General features: G+C 43.1%; 1 protein-coding gene and 1 long non-coding RNA gene across 3 annotated transcripts; both read right to left on the bottom strand.

The window, feature by feature from the left end:
* Positions 1–7,419: 7,419 nt before the first annotated feature.
* LOC307091243 lies at positions 7,420–9,624 on the bottom strand. Its single transcript, XR_013812728.1, has 5 exons — positions 9,448–9,624; positions 8,139–8,162; positions 7,966–7,995; positions 7,784–7,837; positions 7,420–7,476 (listed from the first exon to the last, which is right to left on the bottom strand). It is a non-coding gene; the product is annotated as an uncharacterized lncRNA (long non-coding RNA).
* A 524-nt stretch (positions 9,625–10,148) lies between these two features.
* dhdds (dehydrodolichyl diphosphate synthase) lies at positions 10,149–20,478 on the bottom strand. Of its 2 annotated transcripts, none has more exons than XM_079746322.1 (9): positions 20,323–20,478; positions 19,969–20,047; positions 19,434–19,550; positions 17,612–17,754; positions 16,569–16,685; positions 15,754–15,855; positions 12,521–12,635; positions 11,181–11,288; positions 10,149–10,801 (listed from the first exon to the last, which is right to left on the bottom strand). In XM_079746322.1, exons 2-9 carry the CDS (start codon positions 20,029–20,031, stop codon positions 10,559–10,561), a joined length of 1,008 nt encoding a protein of 335 aa, XP_079602448.1. In that variant the 5' UTR covers positions 20,032–20,047; positions 20,323–20,478; the 3' UTR covers positions 10,149–10,558. The 2 variants fall into 2 exon arrangements, with proteins under 2 accessions (XP_079602448.1, XP_079602447.1); XM_079746321.1 differs by having other exon boundaries at positions 20,319–20,478.
* Positions 20,479–20,804: the final 326 nt, after the last annotated feature.

Consider the following 20,804-nt stretch of genomic DNA (forward strand, 5'->3'; position numbering starts at 1 on the left):
GTCTTTTATACAGAACTGGTTTCAGCCAATCCCAGCGGTGGGCTGGCCCAACAGACACGCCCATTTTTCACCCAGACACATGTCAGAATGCATCTCATCTTGCTGGGCTGCCTCAATTCAGCACGGTCAACAAACCGTCCGGTGGGCGTTACAGTTAATCTGCTCATCCGACGGTGTTACGGAGAGTTCTGTCTACAAACGTCCATGTCACGGCATGGCACAACAGCCCTGCTGTGGGACTATAATCTGCCACAGCAGCAGTTAACCTCAGGTTACAGGAGCATTCTGAAACAAAACCATTCCAACGTTTTGCAACATCTACACCTAGAGCCCTTGGGGCCTAATTCAGGTTGAAGTCAACCATGCTGACTTCTCGCCAACTCATGTAGAGTGGCATGTATTCAGGTTTCAGTAGGCATACGTTTTTTAGGCATGACACACGCAGGAAGATAACATCATGGGCTGGTTCACCTACCCGGACAAAATAAGAGCAGATAGAAAACCCTCACAAGTCAAGTTTGATCTCATGGTAATAAAGGTCATCAGGATCGGTTTTAAAGAGGAGAGGTATAGAGATCTTAAAAAAGAAAAATATGCATCTGTGGCAAGGCCGGCACCAGCACCACAGCTGGCCACATTCCTGCATTGCGTGGCAGGGAAGGGAAACACTTGTTGGACAGGTCATCCGTTTTACAGAGTAAAGCTGATGATGCAAACTTCAGGTGTGTCAGGCGAGTCAACCGTCAGGTGAGTCACCTTTGAGTATCGAAGCGTAGCGAAGACATTGTTCCCCAGAAACCAGGTTTGCCTGAATGCAAAGAGTGTATCTGATATCAGGGTGTTTCCTGTTTGACTGTCACATCTCTGAACGCCAGCTGTTTGATCAGCTGTCAGGACTGGGGGGGGGGGGGGGGGCGTGGTCGAGGCATGCACACACCTGGTCTACATACTTGATCCATTTTGCTTAGGCAGGGTTCTAACTGACTGAAATGTCCCGGAAGAGTCCAAGTGGCAGCGAGGATAAGAGCAGTATGAATTCTCTAAATACCGAGGAAAGACTTCCTTTCTTATCTCCTTAAGCATAGGTTACACTGGATCATCCTTTAAGAATGAAAAGGGAGATGAAGGCGGCCCACAATTCCTTGCGGCAGGAACATTCAAAACGTTGCACAATTCATGAAAAGGACAGATCAACATGACCGACAACTATTTGAATACAATCTGGCTAATTTGGATCTACATTGTAGTTCCATAAAGATGAGCGTGTCACATTGAACCTTTATCAATGTCACAAACATTTGGTTTCTCTTTAGTGAATGGTAGCCTATATTCCTATTTATTTATATTCCAAGGTGTGGGTTGCCCTTGTGCTATGGTTGGTATGAGGCAGTCATGGATTTCTGGTATTTAGATTGACTTGGCTTCCTGCTTAACATTCACAGGGCTATATGCCACTGATAGACCTGGCCGCCTCCCTCAATCCCACTCAGTTTCTCTCTCCTTCCTGTCACTGAATCGTATTTGACTTCTGTTTGCGTGTCAAGCTTTTTTTCATCTCTCAGCAGTTTCATATTTTCTAAACTCCTTGCCGTCCCTTTTCTTTCAGCCTTTTTCACGCTCTATGTCTTTACTCGCTTCCTTTTCTCTCCCATCTCCTGCCGAGCTGCGCGGCTCGGCCGGTCTAGGAATCCGTTTGTAAAAAGGGAAAGGAGGGGAATAGCGGAGTGATCGTATTGGCTCCTGGGGTTCTGATCATCGTGTCCCCTCATCTCGTAGACAGACAGAAGGAAGGACGTCCGACTGTCTGCGCGCACCTTAGATACATATAGCTTACTAATAAAGTTACTCCGTGGCCGCCCAGAGAGAACCAAGAAACCCGCTGATACTGGCAGTTTCAACGGCTACACGATGATTACAATCCAGCAGCCAATAAGAACACTCTGCTATTCCCTTGCATTCTCTAACCCTTTTACAAACACTCGTCGTTAAACCGGCTCAGCCGCACGGCTCAGCATGAGGTATAAAGAGAGAGAGCGAGTAGAGAAAAAGAGCGTGAAAAGGTTGAGAGAGAAAAGCGAAAGCGAGGAGTTGAGAAAATATGAAAGAACTGCAAAGAAATATAAGAAAGATTGACAGACCATCATAATTGCACATAGAGAGAATTGAGATTGAGTGAAAGAAAGAGCGACAGAACGAGAGAAGGAGCTTGAGAGAACCAGTGAGATTGACACAGGCAGCCAGGTCTATGCTGGCGCGTGGCATAGAACCCTCTGAATGTTGAGCAGGGAGCCAAGTCAATCTAAAGACCAGCGCTCCATGACAGCCTCATAGCAACCATCGCAAAAAGACAGCCAAAACCTTCCTAAAGAGATGGCCTTCTAACAGAGGCCCAGGGTCAACATACCAGTGGTAAACAATGAATTGACATAAGCGTTCAATACTCTCAATTAATCCAAACGTATAATACACCTCCATAGCTGGCCGCAGGGGGCGCATGGACACATTGGCTCGTAGCCTCAATATAGTGGACAAGAACAAGATGTACTATCAACTTAAACTATTTGAAGGATTGTGGATTTTATTTTGAAATAATGTCGAGTGCTAGCCAATACAGAAAAGCTGATCATTGATATATTTTTTTTTTTACCTCAAACAAGATCATTTTTGTGTTGGCAGTAAGCAGGAGGCGATGAGGGCGCAGTTTCTATACAGTATCCAAATTTACAGTATCCAATTTACACAAATTCTAATTCAAGAGGGGGGGGGGGGGGGGGGGGGGGGGTAGAAACAAATAAAAGGGCCCGAGCCCAGCTACGAAAAATATATAATTATATTAAACCGACAGGTTGTGTGTAGTTTAAGTAAGGAAAAACGTTAATGTATTAAAATAATTTAATAAAATAACTAATTCTTAAGATCGTTATACAGCCATAGGTGGCTGTTCTTTATTCCGAATAGTTCTTTATTCCTTTATTCCGCCCATTCTCTCAACTGAGCATAATTTACAAAAGATTACTGATATGTTAACTAACTATTTTCAGGACAATTAAATACTTAACCCCTTATTCATGGCCACAAGTTGCAGCTGGTGGGCTTGACCAAAAATACTTCTCTCTAATACGCGCTACAACAATGGGAAACCCCAAACCCCAATTAGTGTTCAACTCTCTTCCCCGAAAGCAGGACTTTACAACGTTTTTTTAAAAAAGTGCAACCTCTGGAGAAAAACTCAAGCTAAACATTCAGATGACCCTTGGAGATCACCAGCTGTTGATGAGGTTTCCCCCTGGTTACATGGCCATTTCGACACACAAAGCGCTGCAAGCCAATAAATCAAAACCACACATGCCCTCACCCCCTTGTACAATCTACAAGTGAAGCCCTAGTCAATGCAGAAGTTTGTACTTACCTTTCTGAGAGCTAGTTGATTTGTGATGGCCTGGAACATGATGTCCACGCTTTAAACACACTTGGAAGCAACGTATGGATGTGGGCGTGGCCACGTGGTCACGTGTAGCCGCACATAGAGGCGGCACACAAAAGACATGCACCATGGTGGGTTCACCTTCATCCATGCGTTGCTTATCTCAATGCCATTTAATAACACCGTGCAAGTCGGCATCCTAGCAGATGTTTTCGCTGGTAGGCCTATATTGGGTAGTTGGTTTGTTCATTTGGTATTGGGTGTGTAGGTAGCGTATTCATGACCAGTTGTGTGTGTATGAGTGTGTGTGGACGGGGGTGGGGGGTGGGGGGGAGTCGTTTCAGTCATAATTACTCACCTGACCAAGTCATCTGGAAACCAATACAACGTGTCTCCCTTTCTTTACATCACAAACATACACAAACAAATACAACACGCGCAAGCGCACACACTATTCCTATCTTTGTCGCTCTCTCCCTCTCAAAAATGAAAATTCAAAAAAGCCTAAGAAACATGGCAGTTGGTTTGCATGTGGTGTGTTTTCAATGTTCATGCATGTCTGTGTAATCCAAGGGAAGTGTGTATTCTTGATGTTAATTTGGTATGACTGGCAGGAAGTTAGAAAGTGCAGCTCAGTTTCCAGTTGGTTATGTGTACAGTGGGCACACACAGTCTGTCTTCTCTGGGGAGCCAGATCTGTATGTGGCCAGGTTGTGTTTACTGAGTCTATTCATGTCCAATATGGTATTCCCCCCCCCCCCCCCCCCCCCCCCCCCCCCTCATAATTTGCCTGATGGGGTGGTTGTTGTGTGTTGGACAGAGTCCCAGGACCAGAAGGCTAAGTGGACTACTTCTGGTTGTCACCATGTTGGTGAGGACCTTGTTGTAGAGCCTGTTGCTGTCACTTTCCTTCAGGTGGTTGTACAATTTCAGCGCTCTCTCCTGGATTGGAATAATGATTGGATATCATCCCATTTCTGCTCTGCATGCATTATTTGATGTTATCCATTGGACTATGTGGATAGATTTGCAGAATTCTGCATGGAGAGTTTAATTTAGATGTTTTTCGAATTTTATAAAATCTTGGTGGACCCCAGACCCCACAACCATAGAAGGCAATGGGTCCTATTACCCACAGATTTTGAACCAGGTGTTAAATGGGATGTCTAGTTTGACGTTTCTTTTTTTATAGGCATAATTGGTACTCCTTGCCTTGTCTCCCAGGTCATTTCAAAGTTGTTGTACCGTGCCATGGCATGACTTTCTGGAAGAAAATAATGATTATCGAGAAAAGGTCACTTAATCTTTTTAGTCTGCTGGATAGACAGCGACATCTAGTGGAGATAAATCAATAGAAAAAACTAAGAATATAAGCCTTTGCGCTAATTATTTAGTAGGCCTACGATTAAATACTTATGTGCAGGGTTAATGAATAATAGGCCTCTTTCATTTTAAATATTCAATTGTATCTAAAATAGTTGCACTGCACAATCACAAAAATACATTTGCTGTAAAGAAAGTTATTTGGAAAGTAAACAGCAAGGCAACTCAGTAATTATACACACTAAAAGAGTGAAAGGGTTGACCATGGCTGGGTTGGGGGCTATAAGGCATGGTTGCTTCAACTTTCCTGGCTGCAGGTGTTACGTTAGCATCCAAACCTTTCCATTTAAGAGAGGAAGGGAGCCATATATTTATCAACTACTAAGTCACTATATCATTTCTGATATTATTACTAAAATAATTTTCTGCCACAACCTGATTGCTTTTTACTCGGGGTAGTCAACGTGGGCAGTGACCCAAGTACCAGATGGGCCATGCTGGATTCAGTGTCAAACTTATTGTGAATGTTAAAAATGTACCCTAGTTGAATCAACTACTAAACAATTTCCCTTAGCGTCTGCTTTTGTGATCTGTACTTTGGATTTTTTAATTTTGGAATAATATATAGTACTTTATTTTACCCAGTCGGGAAGATCCTAGCTACTGTAGACCATCCTGATATTCACATTGGCCTTTTACAGAGAAACCGAATGTGAACCTGTGCTGTGGAAATAGTAATTCTAACGCTTATATACAATTATAAACATTACATTAACCTTGTTTATACAATTACTAGTCAATCTAAAAGGAGCCGTTTACATTCTCCTTGGACCTAAAGATAGATCCCTTACTCTGATATGTTAAGATGGTTTACATTTGCATTCCCACTTAATCCAGTCTGGTACTCAGGCCATGCCAATCAACTGACTTCTTTAGCTGTGTTGCAGCCTTGCTTGCATACATGGCCACTTACTCCATTAGTTTATCGAAGTTTAACTTGGCCTCTCCAGCCAATCCTTAGCTCTCCACAATGGTCACTCCAACTCACCTTTGGTACCTGTGTATTCACTACCCACAATGCAAACATTTCCCTGTAAGAATCTTGTTCAGCCAGTCTCACTGAATGTGGTAATTTGATACCTGTACTTAATCATATGTACTGACTCAAATGTTAAAATCAACTGTTTTGCTGGCAGCATGCCCTAAAAATAAATTTCTCTTCACCTTGTGACATCAGGATGGTCTCACAACTCTAGGGTATTGTGATGCAACAGCATCAAGCACAGGACAAATAAAATGTTATGCGTTCAGTCTTTCAGATCACTTACCAATAATTTAGTGAATCAAGTGAATTACCACATAAGAAATTTTTCATAACTAACTCTGCTGGCCAAGAGTAGTCAAGCACTGCACCGCAATCTTATTGGTTTAAGTTTTATTGAGTAAGAATCAGGTGATTTAGGAAATAATTAAATAAGTTGCTCAATGATGCTACCAGACATAAAGAAAGCACAGAACAAATACCACCGGACGGACCCGAATTAACTTCACATTCACGGCTACGACCTTACTGTACACGGTTCGAACATCGACCTATTTCTTCAAAAAAACCCTCAAGTGAATTTGGAACAATTTATTCAAGAACATTTAGATCCACGAGTCAGAAAAAGGTTTTTCATACAAGCTACACAACATAATTTAAAAAGCTTCAGTCAACGTTCGGTCAAATGATAAACTTCACATCAGGTCACGGTGCTGGAGAGGTTGTTTTTTAAACTGTTGACCAAATACGACGTCTTTCTTACGGACCGGCGTTTCCCCCGGTGTGGGCGAGCCAACATACAGTGTACGCTAGACGATCGCTATGCTAATCCTGGTTCTTTAGTCGATGGGAGAATGCCACCACTTCCTGTCCCCCCGCCAACACTTTAGTAACTCGCTTTAGCTGCCTTGAGATAATGTTTGGGATTAAAATTAAAGATTAAAAAATCCACAATGTAGGAAAATATCTGTATTAATCAGCAGTTAAAAAAAACAAGATTAGACAAGTTGATAGTTGTCTGGACGGCATCCTTTAAAAATGACATTCAAAATAAAAAATAAATTGGATATGAACATGAGAACCCCCCGCCCCACCCCCTCAAACCCTCAACATCAAGTGCCCTAAAGACAGCCCTAAAGATAAAACATTTTTAATATAAAACTTGGTAAAAAATACTTGAATCTGTACAGTCACCAAGTACACACATGGAGGAAAACTTCAACCGCCGGCTTATTTGGCGTCTCCTGCTGCCTCCACCTTTGGTGCCTGTAAATGAGATAAACCACAGTTAGGGCTGCCTACGGTCCCCAGACACTCAGCCCTCCTCTGTCCTCTATCCTATACCCAGAATACTGTCCTGGGATACACTCATCATCCTCATTCGCGTAAATGCACCCCTCTGGTGGTCGTCATTAATAAAGTCATATACTACACCCCTCACTGCATTGTCATAATAAAGTCCTGTAATCAGCTGTTATTGCATCCTCAGTAAAACAAAGTCCTATAATACAACCCTCCGGTGTTGGTCATTGATAGTCCTGTGATACAACACACACCAATCGTACTCATTTAGTCTTCTACCACCCTTAAACATTGGTTTGTACATGTGTATCCATGTGGATGTACACACCTCGGTCTTGGCGTCTCCGTTCTCAGCTGGGGCGGCCTTCTTTCCCTTGGCTACCTTCTATAAAACAAGTCACTCAATTAACACCAATAGCATACAGACATCTTTATTTATACTAATAAACAGACCGTGAGCAACAATATTACAGCAACAATTTGTGATTACGTATTTAATATCAGTATGTTTATGTTAGTGTATAATGATTAAATATAGCATTAAATAACTGATAATATTGTGATATGTATGTATTATAAGTCGATATGTCTTTAATAACGGCATCAGTGATAACAGAATATGTATTTCGTGACAGTATCAAACCGTGACATAACAAAATAGGTATGTAATCAGTCAATCAATCAATTCTTACTTTTGGTGCAGCCTTCTTGGCTACTTTAGCGGCTGGGTTGGCTGAGTCTGGCTTCTAGAAAGGAAAACCACATAACAGATGTAAGTTTTACTACAGAAATACACATTCACTACATAACACAAACATTGCATACTTTAATAAGAAATTAAAATTAAATAATGAACAGGAAAAGTCTGTCTTACATCTGCCAAACGCGAAGACCGCCGGGCTGGCTGTAGAGGGAAACAATATCTTATTAGAACAATTCTGTAATTCTGCATAATACAATCGCTACACAGTTTCTTATTTTGATGTTTGTAATAGTATTATTCAACATCACAATGCAAATTAAATCACAATGCAAATAACTACATACCGCAGCGGCAGTTTTGGCGTCATTCTGAAAAAGATACAAATTAAAAAATATTAGATACACAAGAAATCAAACTGATATTTTTCAATCTATCGGGAAAGGTCTGAATAACTTCAGTGGGTAACAGTTACAAACAAACTAGAGCTTAATAACGACAACATTGTTGTTTTACAGCATAACCATGAAACCATTTGTTACAAAACTATTTTGATGAAGATTAACATAAAAGTTCAGTGGAATAAAGTTAAAATAACTATGTAAAACTAAGTAATATAGAGAATTATTAAGGCGCGTAAAGTGCACAGCGAGGACAAGTCTGTTGTCTCGAGCCTCACAAAGGGCTTCCCGCGCATATTCGAATTCAAACATACCTCGCGCCGTCACCATGACATCGCTTTGGCGCGCGGACACTCTTTGTTGTGCTGTAGCCGACAGCTGCTCGCGAGATAACATTACAGAGCCCGACTAAAGGCATGGACCAGCTATACATGATTTAACTATACCGAGCTTGTATTCGACCGGGAAAGAACACACCTATAAAAACGTGAGATGTTTTAAAATTGAGAGTCAAAATAAGCTCCAAGAGACCGTCCCTGCCCCGTTTGCGATAATAACGTGTCAGTGTTATAGCGTGTTTATAACGTAACTACGGCACCACGAAGTCTCGCCCCGTCGTAGCAAACTTAAGCTGTGATTGACCGAAAACAAAGTTTTACTGCACATTTTTCCTGCGCGCCCTTTTGATTATGAAAATATAATATGTCACCACGCGTTATCCAAAGTCCGTGGTAAATATCGCATACGTTTACCGCTTCCCCACCCCCCGCCGATTGTAAATACAACTATTAAGGTCAGTCGACCCTCCCCCCATATCTACCAAGTTTAAAGGAAGCGCTTCTTCTAAGTTGCCGAAGTCAAGTATTACATTGTGAATAAAACATCGAAATATGTCGATTTAGAATGTGGTATTTTTTAAACCATCGAGGAAATAACGTCGGCCGACTTATATTATTATTGCGCGGGCAGGCTCATCATATGACGACCTAAGGCGCTGTCAATGCAACCAAATAGAGCGCCAATATTTTGCATCGTGCGAATAAGAACATCGGGAACTTGGATTTTAAGAAAATTAATTATACGGCTATAGTGTGCAGATAAAATGCTACTATGACTTGGATTTAGACCGTGTGTTCGATGCCTAATAAGGATCTCCACTGTTTGACCGCCATGTCAGCTCTTCTCTGGTCTGCAACCTAACCCTAAACCCCTGTAAACAAAACAACGGAATTTATCGAAAATGTTTTTATCTTACCTTTCTTTTGGGCATGGTTGGTTTTGTTGGTGGGCAGATTCAGTGAGTAAAATACAAATTAAGTGTAAGACTGCGTCGTCCCGGGATATTTGACCACTATACGTTAGGAGTGTACGGTGGCGAGTGTAAATTCGACGCGACGATTTAATAGTTTATACATCGGAATATAAGAACGCAACCGGTTCCAACTGGTTCAGTATTTTGAAGTCACTCATTGGATGTAAATATATCACGTGGTTTCGGGCACCGCCCATTCTTTAAAGAGACAGCGTTCCCAAAAGTCCCCCCAAACTCTCCAAAGACTCGCAGGGTGAAGTCAGGGAGTCATTCCGTCATTTGTTTGTTCCTTCTCAGAATGTAACTCTTCAAGAATAGTTTTAGAATATTTACTTATATACTATACTTACTAATGGTTGTTATACAAGGTTAGGACTTGATTTTGTTGTAAGATAATTCTATGGTCATTATAGAACTATGCTACAACATACAAAAAAATGCTTCATGAGTGGAGCAAACCCACATTTGATAGTTTTTAGTTTTAAAACCAAACTTCCTTCATGTTCTTCCACGATCTAATTACAATAAACCCCTCAAATTATTGAAAAACAAAAGTACTGTTGCAAGGACTTCAGAAAACATAACATGAATCAGGCCGCTTTTTACTAACATTAATATACATATAATCACAACATTAGCATCACTATCATTAAAGTTGGTCAAAATATAGTTCTGTAAACTGTCAACACAACAGCATAAAGAATGGCACGTTGTGCTTTCAGACCAAGCTCATTCTTATGGCTGGTGGCCTTAGTAACGTAATCCAAACATTTATATCTTTCTGCTCTGTCCCACGTGTCGAACACAACAGATTTATGAGCTACACCTTGACCAGTTTTGGACATTGAAACATTTTATCTACAAACATAAATACCCCTCTTAGAGCCCCATAGGGGTCAAATTGCCCTCCTTCCGTCCTCGTAGAAATCACAGATAAAAAAAAAATCAACTTCGGCCCAGACTGTCTGACTGTCAGACCTCTCTTCCGGTTGCCATGGCAGCACAGAGTGGAAGAGGAAGTGGAGGGCGGGGGGGTGGTAAGCACCGTGCTACCCTATGCTACGGTGGCTTGACTGGCGAGCTGGGTGAGAAAAGAGTCTCTCTTGTTCCGCAGCGCTTCCAGGAAGTCCTTCACCCTCGCCTCCCGCCGCAAGCCGTACTCCACGACCGCTTCCTGTCTCCGAGGGCCGTCGGCTGGCTTGCCGTTTCCATGGTGATGCAGGAGTTCGGCGACGCAGGCGTGGTCCCCCTCCAGCTGCTGCCGGCGCTGCTCGTCCTGGTGGAGCTCGCGGGCTTTCTGCAAAACCCACAGAGGAACACGATGTAGAGCCCAGGGTGTAGTTGTGTCACCGTGACGGAGGCGTGGTTACACTGGTACTGGACGATGGTGTGGTAGGGGGAAGTAGTGTTCAGGATAATGTGGTAGTGGGTAGGGTGGTGTTAGGGTGTAGTCGTGGTACCGTGACGGAGGCGTGGTTACACTGGTACTGGACGATGGTGTGGTAGTGTTCAGGATAATTTAGTAGTAGGTAGAGTGGTGTTAGGGTGTAGTCTTGGTACCGTGATGGGAGGCGTGGTTACACTGGTTCTCGGTGTTGATGTGGTGTAGTAGGTTGTAGTTGTGTATAGGATGATATGATGGCGGGTAGGGTGGTGTTAGGGTGTAGTTGTGTTACCATGATGGAGGCATGGTTACACTGGTACTGGATGACAGCATCACAGAGGTTCCAGAAGGAATACTCGGGCCAGAGGACCGACTGGAACACCAAGCAGGAGTGGGACGTCTGGTGAGATACACACACGCACACAGTTATAATAAATCACACGCACACTTGTATATGTAATACTAGCTGTAACAGAGGAGTTAAGGGAAGAAAATATGGGAAATAACTGCTCTAACAGGCTACTTGCTAAAACAAGCTTACTGTTGGTAAGAGACCCAACCAGTTGGTCACGCCGTTAGATCGTTAGATAATATAAATCAGATTATATCACAGCATTGTTAAATACTTAATCCTGATGTTCTGCAGATTTATCTGGTTGATAGATTTTAGATTTTCTTATTATTTGACCCTTGTTTTCAATGTTGACTGATTTGGAACTGTTAAAGGGCAGAGAAGACCCGATACGGACAAATAATGCACATCCTTGGAACGTTAATGACCAATCGGGATCAAGCGTTTTAACAATGCTGTGATACCATTTTCAAATACATTTTCTACAAATGTTTTTACAAATACAAAAATACAGTCAAACATAACGACGACTTGATGGTTTCTTGACAATGCAAAAAAAATAATATTACAAGGTAATCTAAAAAAATTCAGGTAATCAAGTAGATAAAAAATGAATAATGTTGGTAACTGTTTTATTAGCAGAAAAAAACACTCTGAGGTGTCCCGTTATTGTAAATTATCTTTGGTGGTGGTGACATTATTTTCAAATAAAGGGGGACAACCCGTCGTGGTTTATCCCTTACTTAAGTCAACAGCTCTCTCAACCTACTGAATAAAGTTCAACATCAGATCAGAGCCAGTGTTGACATAAAGCATTAAATAAATAGGTAGTGAATAATACATTTTGTGGCTCTACACAGCTCTTTCTGTTTCTGGCCAAGACAACACATTGACGATTTAAGAACCAAGGGTGTGCATTTTTATAAGCAGTATCTCATAGAACTATGATCTGGTCATGTTCAGAAGACTGAGCAGACTTCAATATGAATTATTAATATCCTATTTAATTTATTCATATATGTATTATCTTAAACAAATACTTGATGGTATGCTGCTAAAACAATTAACATTTCTCAAAATATATTTTTATTGTTAAATGTTTATGTTTTACTAAATCTGATATGTTGATGTGTTATTAAGTCTTCCAGCACTGAGGCAAGATAGAAAAAGACTCAGATTGATTCTCAGATCGACTCTCCCGTCGAACCCTAAGGAACATGTCAGAAAACATCCACAGCAACATGGACAGGAAATGCAACCCCCTAGCTTCCGGTCCGTACCTGCCAGAGGAGAAAGTCACTGAGGCGCACCTCCCCGGAGGTTCGGATGAGGAGGTCGGGGTTTGGGGAGTTACTGCTGTACAGACACTCACTGAGCAGGGCCTCGGACACGTCACTACACCGCACAGGGAGAAGAAGAGTTAGCCGTCACGGTGATCAAATAAAACTTCATTCATAGAGTGGGGGACATGAGGGAAAGAGCATCATGCTGATCACATGTACATGAACATATAATTATACGCCAAAGCATCTTACAATTCCATCAGTGTGTTCTTAGCATGGTGGGACCACAGTGCGAATCAAAGCCCCAAACCTGGCAGTGTTAATGTCTTGTTCTACAAGTTGAACTAGAAAGGGACCAAAACTCTTAACCCTGGCGTGGTTAACACTTTGATCTACCAGTGGATGTTGAATCCCAAACCCTGGCAGAGTTAGGGCGCACTCACACTAGGCCTACGATAGAGATTTTAATTCTATCGCTCTATCGCGATAATGCATGTTGATGACGCAAAATACAATGTTTAATTTTTGGTTTGGTGCAATTCCTTTTCACATTGCAATTTTCGCAACAGTGCCAGAATTCGTCAACAAACCTGCATGTGTGTAAAGAACGTTAACCCATTTGTACCAGCTGCGCGGAGCAATATTGTATCTACTAGATACAATGTTGCGCCGCAATGGTAAACACGCATTGATGCGCAATCCGGTCTTAAAGGTAAACACGCACAGATGCGTGATCCGGTCTGAATGGGTTAAATCATTGGACAAAAAGGTCTGGGGCGTTGTAAAGCGTTAAAGAAAAAGGGGGGGGTGGGGAAGCACCGGTGAAAGTAAACAATCATGGATATCCAGCGTGATAAACATTGATCTGCGGACTTGTCCAACTCCTTCTCCCTCATCCTGACTTGGAATGTGTTAAATGCATCGGCATTTTTAAGTTATGTTTTCCAGCATACTTTTTACTTGCTTTTGTCGGACCGTCGGGTGGTGGCTCAACATGGAGCAAAGAGGAGACGGAATGTCTTTTGGATATCGGACCCAAATATCCAAAAGACGTTCCGTCTCCTCTTTGCTCCATATTGAGCAACGTCTCCGAGACCACCTCTCCGGCTGGGTCAACCTCCTTTTGATGGTTAAAAATATCACGTAATCGACAAAAATCTTAACAATCAATGATCGATCATCAATTAATCATGCCCATCCCTAATTGTCAGTACAGTGTCTGTTCCTTATCTAGAAAGACACCCGTTTTTCCTGTTCTCTGCATCTTGGGTGGCATTTAAGAACCAAGGACTTAAACTAAGTGTAGTGCCTTTTAGAATGGTTTGCACTAAAGGAAAGAAACCCAATACTAATTTTATTTATCTGCAACATTATGTTGTATGATGACAGTGTTTCACAATAAATGTTCTCGAAATGACATACTATATTTCTCTTTTTTTTAAATACATTTAGCAGTTTGGCTTTCCTTAGGGTCTATGTAACCTGTTCTGAAACGGTTATTTTATGATTTTATATCGTGATATATATAGTTATCGCAAGAGGCTGCAATGTATATCGCAATATGGATTTTAGGCCATATCGCCCATCTCTACACTAGGCCATCTGTACCGTGCCCAAGTCCGTTTCACACCTGTACCATGCTCAAGTCTAGATCGTTTGGCTAGTGTGAGCACGCCAACCGTACTCAAGTACAGTTCAAATCCGTGGCCTGAGCACACTTCGGAGAGGTGTGCTCAGGCCACAGTACAGATGCTAATGAGCCGACACGCGCACACCCACGGCTACGCAACCTGAGCTGGATGACGTATAGTCCCTGCGACCTTTCTTTCCCATTGAACAATAAACATGACGGCAAGCGGTTCACGAGTGGGTTCACGTTGGTGCGAAGTGAAGTCGAGTTTTTGATCAAAAATCCCCCGTTCGTCCCGGCGCAGGCTTTCTTGGTTCACTGGAGAAGGCGGGGCTGCGCACGGAGTCTAGACCTCTTTAGAATAATTTGTGTACTTGCGAATGTTTATACATTTTTATGATTGAAGACACCAGCATGCAAGAATAAGTTCACGTCTGAGTGTAGACTACAAACGCGATCAACTATTTACAAGTGCAAAAACGCCAACATATTCTTTATTTTGCTGACCACTTGTTTTTTATCCCGACAAAAGCCTCGTAAGGACAGTCCCTCTGCGTCTCTCTCGTAGATCGCACCATCTTTCAACGTCTTTGTTTTTAATACGACTGCATCACCTTCTCTCACATCATCATCAGCTCGCGGATTTAACTTTCTCTCCAGTTATAACTGCTCATGATCATATCGCTGCGTTGTCTCTGTGGAGACTACGCAGCGATATATTTTGTCTCCACAGAGACAAAATATAAAAATAAAAAATTTAACAATAAAAAAAGGCGTGCATAAAACGGCATATTTGGCAGTGTACAAACACTCAGTGAGAGAGGGCTGTATCTGAGTAGAACGGCTCCAAATAAGCAACAAAGTCAGTAAAGTGTCAATTGTGTTCTCTGTGTTGTTCTACAAAGCAGCGGACGCTTGGTGGCGACGTATTATGATGTGATGACGTCTGTACAAGAGGCAACCGTACTCAGGCCCAGTTGAGATTGCCTAGTGTGAGCACAGGCCGGTGCACAGGGGGGGGGCAATCGTACTTGAGCACGGTACAGGTGTGAAACGGACTTTGGCATGGTACAGATGGCCTAGTGTGGGTGCGCCCTTAATGTTTAGCTGTCCCAGTGCGAATCAAAACACTACCCCTGACAGTGTTATGCCTCGCTCTATTAGTTGAGCTGGTTCAGACCTAATGTATTCACATGATCATTAAAAGGTCCATCACATTTCCTTTATTTACAGCATATATGTGTACATAATGACATTCCAGCCAGCTAGTTCCAGTCAGGAAGGTTCTGGTGTGATTCCCGTAGGCATTCTTTCATTCTTTCATCTCTGGTTTATGGTCCGCAATAAGGGAAAAGGTGTGTGTTTGCGTGTATGTCTGAATGCTTGTTTGAATATGCATGAAAGGGGTAGTCCACCATTTTAGTTCTAGTGCGAGTTGTAGTATCATATGGTCTTCAAGACAGCATTGAACTTGGAAATAACAAGCTCCGAAATGGTCTCGGAATGGTTGTGAGAGTGGTGCATGTGAGTTGGGAACGGTTTCCCTACTGTCATGCAAAGTTGTGTTTGTGGTCTTGAATGCGGTATCATTTTAGTTTACCTGGCTTTGATGAGCCCTTGCTCCACCCCCCATGCCATCTCTCTCACCGCGTTGGCCATCTCATGTCTCGAAGTGTAGGCAAAACACACGTTCAGAAAACATCTGAAAAACAAAAAACATTAATCTACGACATGAGATCATAAACACTTCTTTATATTAACTAAATTTTATTTCAACAAGATTCACTTATTTACTCATTGTATTTGACTGTTAATAAGATAGTGTATGTCTGTAGCTACTTTTAGTACTAAAAGTTTGGTTGTGTCTGGTAGCGGGTGAAAGGCTGCTAGTTTGATCCTCAGCCCCTCTGAGATATGTTGTGTATAGTAGTTAGCGTGCTAAACTACAAATTGTGTAGTTCTCTTTGGAAGGGTGTGTTAGCGGTTAGAGAGCCAAGCTAAGGACTAGTGTACAAGCTGTGTTTGGTAGTAAGCGTGCTTAGCCAGGACTAGTGCAGCGGTTGTAGTCGGTCTTGACCGTTAACATGCTAAATTAGGATTAGCATACCTGTTGTGCATGTTTGTGAGCATTAACATACTATGCTAGGACTAAAGGGCTGATTATGGTCCCACGTTCACGTAATGACCACGCCGACGCTTCGACGCAGTCCTGAACCTTTATGGTTCTGCGTCGGGTATTAGTAAGCAGACCAATCACAGCCCTTGCTGCTGCGTCGCCTCGACGGAATGTTCCAATTTTTGGGAGGCGCTCGTCAGGCCCTTGTGTTGGACGCAAGGAGGGTCCACAAGGACGCAAGGGGTCCGTAACCTCCTTGAATTGCGTGAAGGTGGGACCATAATCGGCCCTTTACGTACCGGTTGTGTTCTCTGGTTGCGACCACGGCCTTAGCAATGAGCTGCTGGAGGTCGAGGGGCAGTAGGGTGAGGTCACCGAGGACACGGATACACACACCGTGTTTCTCCAGCTTATCCCTACAGTCACACACACACACACACACAAAACAGGAAGATTCCCAAATTCAATTCTCAATTGTTACGTCTTCTTATTCAACTACTGTCCGTTATTTTCTGCTGCGGCACCCATATTTTCCGTCTGGGATTAATAAAGTACCATTATATCTTAAACTGCTGACTATAAGATATTACTTAATTATTGAAGACGGAAAATTATTTAACTGAATAAAAAAAAGGACATACAGAAAAGATACCTAAATACACAATATGCAATGTTAATTTTAATGCAAACAATACTCATACTGGGTGCAAGAGAAGGGTTGGTCATCTTGAGAGGGTTTATTGACCTTAAAGCTCCCCAAACACAGGGCAACATTGTCTAAAACTAATTGATAAGAATTCCATGCCATCATTATGTATTTTCTGCTCCTAAATGTCCTTGAAGGAAGGATCCTTCTTCTGTGTTGCTTCTCAATGTTTTGGCCCTCTGGCTTTGGGGATTTTTTGGTCCCAGAGGGCTTTAAATTAGGAACATTTGTAGGAACATAGTCGTATAATATGGGTCTCGGAATTCATTTGGAATTGTGATTAAGGGCTACACCAATAAAGTTAATATACTGAAGGAATAATATAATTGATAATATAACATCTGAAAGACATCCCTGTCCTCATGTGAGCCAAGCGTGACATTGCCATGAAAACCACAACTGAAAGACACAAAACAGCTAATTTCTTGTTTCCTCTTATATCAGAGTGTCCTTTTGTGTATTTAGTAATACACGGTATATACTTGGTTCCAACACAATTCCTCTTCTGGTTCAAGGAACAGATGAGTCATGGGAGGTCTAGAGAAGGGGACGTTCACGTCATGTTACATTTTGACATTTCGAAGACTGTGTGTGTGTGTGTGTGTGTGTGTGTGTGTGTGTTTGTGAAGTACTGACCGCTCATCAAGCAGTCTGAGGAACTTGAGTTTGGCGAGCTCCATCAATCCGTCCACCTCCTCGCGCGAGCGGTTGAAGTTCTCAATGCTGAAGGCATAAACAGTCACCTCCGGGATGTCCAGCTGGAGGCACCAGCGCAGCGTCTGCACCGGAACAAAGACAGGAGTAGGGGTGAGACAGTCAGTACAGAGACAGGAGTAGGGGTGAGACAGTCAGTACAGAGACAGGAGTAGGGGTGAGACAGTCAATACAGAGACAGGAGTAGGGGTGAGACAGTCAGTACAGAGACAGGAGTAGGAGTGAGACAGTCAGTACAGAGACAGGAGTAGGGGGGAGACAGTCAGTACAGAGACAGGAGTAGGGGTGAGACAGTCAGTACAGAGACAGGAGTAGGGGTGAGACAGTCAGTACAGAGACAGGAGTAGGGGTGAGACAGTCAGTACAGAGACAGGAGTAGGGGTGAGACAGTCAGTACAGAGACAGGAGTAGGGGGGAGACAGTCAGTACACAGACAGGAGTAGGGGTGAGACAGTCAGTACAGAGACAGGAGTAGGGGGGAGACAGTCAGTACAGAGACAGGAGTAGGGGTGAGACAGTCAGTACAGAGACAGGAGTAGGGGTGAGACAGTCAGTACAGAGACAGGAGTAGGGGTGAGACAGTCAGTACAGAGACAGGAGTAGGGGGGAGACAGTCAGTACAGAGACAGGAGTAGGGGTGAGACAGTCAGTACAGAGACAGGAGTAGGGGTGAGACAGTCAGTACAGAGACAGGAGTAGGGGGGAGACAGTCAGTACAGAGACAGGAGTAGGGGTGAGACAGTCAGTACAGAGACAGGAGTAGGGGTGAGACAGTCAGTACAGAGACAGGAGTAGGGGTGAGACAGTCAGTACAGAGACAGGAGTAGGGGTGAGACAGTCAGTACAGAGACAGGAGTAGGGGTGAGACAGTCAGTACAGAGACAGGAGTAGGGGTGAGACAGTCAGTACAGAGACAGGAGTAGGGGTGAGACAGTCAGTAAAGAGACAGGAGTAGGGGTGAGACAGTCAGTACAGAGACAGGAGTAGGGGTGAGACAGTCAGTACAGAGACAGGAGTAGGGGTGAGACAGTCAGTACAGAGACAGGAGTAGGGGTGAGACAGTCAGTACAGAGACAGGAGTAGGGGTGAGACAGTCAGTACAGAGACAGGAGTAGGGGGGAGACAGTCAGTACACAGACAGGAGTAGGGGTGAGACAGTCAGTACAGAGACAGGAGTAGAGGTGAGACAGTCAGTACAGAGACAGGAGTAGGGGGGAGACAGTCAGTACAGAGACAGGAGTAGGGGTGAGACAGTCAGTACAGAGACAGGAGTAGGGGTGAGACAGTCAGTACACAGACAGGAGTAGGGGTGAGACAGTCAGTACAGAGACAGGAGTAGGGGGGAGACAGTCAGTACAGAGACAGGAGTAGGGGGGAGACAGTCAGTACAGAGACAGGAGTAGGGGTGAGACAGTCAGTACAGAGACAGGAGTAGGGGTGAGACAGTCAGTACAGAGACAGGAGTAGGGGTGAGACAGTCAGTACAGAGACAGGAGTAGGGGTGAGACAGTCAGTACAGAGACAGGAGTAGGGGGGAGACAGTCAGTACAGAGACAGGAGTAGGGGGGAGACAGTCAGTACAGAGACAGGAGTAGGGGGGAGACAGTCAGTACAGAGACAGGAGTAGGGGTGAGACAGTCAGTACAGAGACAGGAGTAGGGGGGAGACAGTCAGTACAGAGACAGGAGTAGGGGTGAGACAGTCAGTACAGAGATGGGTAGGGGTTGGAGAGTGTCTCCTTCACCTCTGCTAGTTTGTTGAATCCCTGGGAGTGTCCCTCCTGCCTATCAACGTGTTTCTTGCGAGCAAAGCGTCGGTTTCCATCCATGATGAAGGCAACATGTTTGGGAACAGGACCGGCCTGGGGGGGGGGGGGGCGGACAGGAGGGTCAACTTCAACGTTTTTTTTTGTCTGACGCCAATACTGGTCTGCACCATGACAAGCTGGTGTTGTCAGACTATGAAACATATAATTGCTTAAAGTAGAGAAATTATTAAAAGGGTATTTTTGTATTCAAATTTACATTTTCCAGGTAAGAAGTTGGGATTTAAAATCTCCTTTAAAAGGTTGTCCTCGCCAAAAAGGCAGCTAGCACAGGGTCACATACACAAGAACGTACAACATTATAGTACAAACGTAGAAAAGTGACCAGAACATTACTAATATTAAAACCAGGAGTAGTAAAGTACAGGGTACAACTGACTGCTCAAGAATAGCCAACTGGATCCGTGTGATTCTGTATGGTTAGGATAGTATTACATAAAGAATGTCTTCTTACCTTGAGGACGTTTGCCGAGAGACGCTCAATAAGGTTTAATTCTCCTTCTCTTATCCACGACATCTTCAACCATTAAACGCTGTGAAAGATATCCACCAAAGGTAAGAGAATACAGCCATTGACCAGAGCACATTGACTGTGCTGAATGTCTATGGTCCTCCCATGTCAAAATAAATACATAGTAAATCCACATAAAGTAAAAGCTATACATTCAAAAACAGAGGCTGATTTCAAGAACTGAAGCAAAACATTGGTAATTTTCATTCAAACCCTGCAGTCGTGCACTTGTCAATTGTTAATGTATGATCACAAGACACTTAGACAAATCATTGCATAAAAAACACACCAACCTACACAACGTCTCCAAGCAATGCTCCGATACATACAGCAAAACGCTGCTGCAACCCATTCGTTTACTGCTATTGAAATATCTCCAATACTTTAAAACACAATTATATCGCTAATACTTTAAACCCATTTCATATCTTCCAACTCACAGCTTTTACGCTGACGTCCTCTTCCTCATGCGAGGCAGTGACGCTGGCATATGTGCGGGGACGACTTCCGGTGAACGTTTCCGCAGATGTCCGTGTCATGGGGATAGGTTGTTTTGGTGCGGCCACGTTACCGTAATAACCATGTTCCGAACTGTAAATAACGTTCTCGCCATCATTCAACTTGAAAATACAATGTATCTTAGTATATGATTTAATTCTGCGCACTATTCAATGCTGTTAGAAAAACTTAAATTCTAATATTCTACTAGCATATTACCATAAGCTACATTTCCATCTAGAATATCTTTAATGATCCCGGGGTTAAATTGTTTATGTTAC

This window comes from Pollachius pollachius, assembly GCF_949987615.1.
Source record: "Pollachius pollachius genome assembly, chromosome: 1".
Lineage (NCBI taxonomy): Eukaryota > Metazoa > Chordata > Actinopteri > Gadiformes > Gadidae > Pollachius > Pollachius pollachius.

What these genes read in the sequence shown, in the direction of transcription:
- dhdds (XM_079746322.1), bottom strand. Translation starts at nt 20,031, where the DNA reads ATGTCGTGGATAAGAGAAGGAGAATTAAACCTTATTGAGCGTCTCTCG. An exon ending in TCTCGGCAAACGTCCTCAAG is followed by an intron (nt 19,551 to 19,968) that starts GTAAGAAGACAT and finishes CCCCCCCCCCAG; the next exon opens with GCCGGTCCTGTTCCCAAACA. An exon ending in GTGACTTTCTCCTCTGGCAG is followed by an intron (nt 11,289 to 12,520) that starts GTACGGACCGGA and finishes GTATCTCACCAG; the next exon opens with ACGTCCCACTCCTGCTTGGT.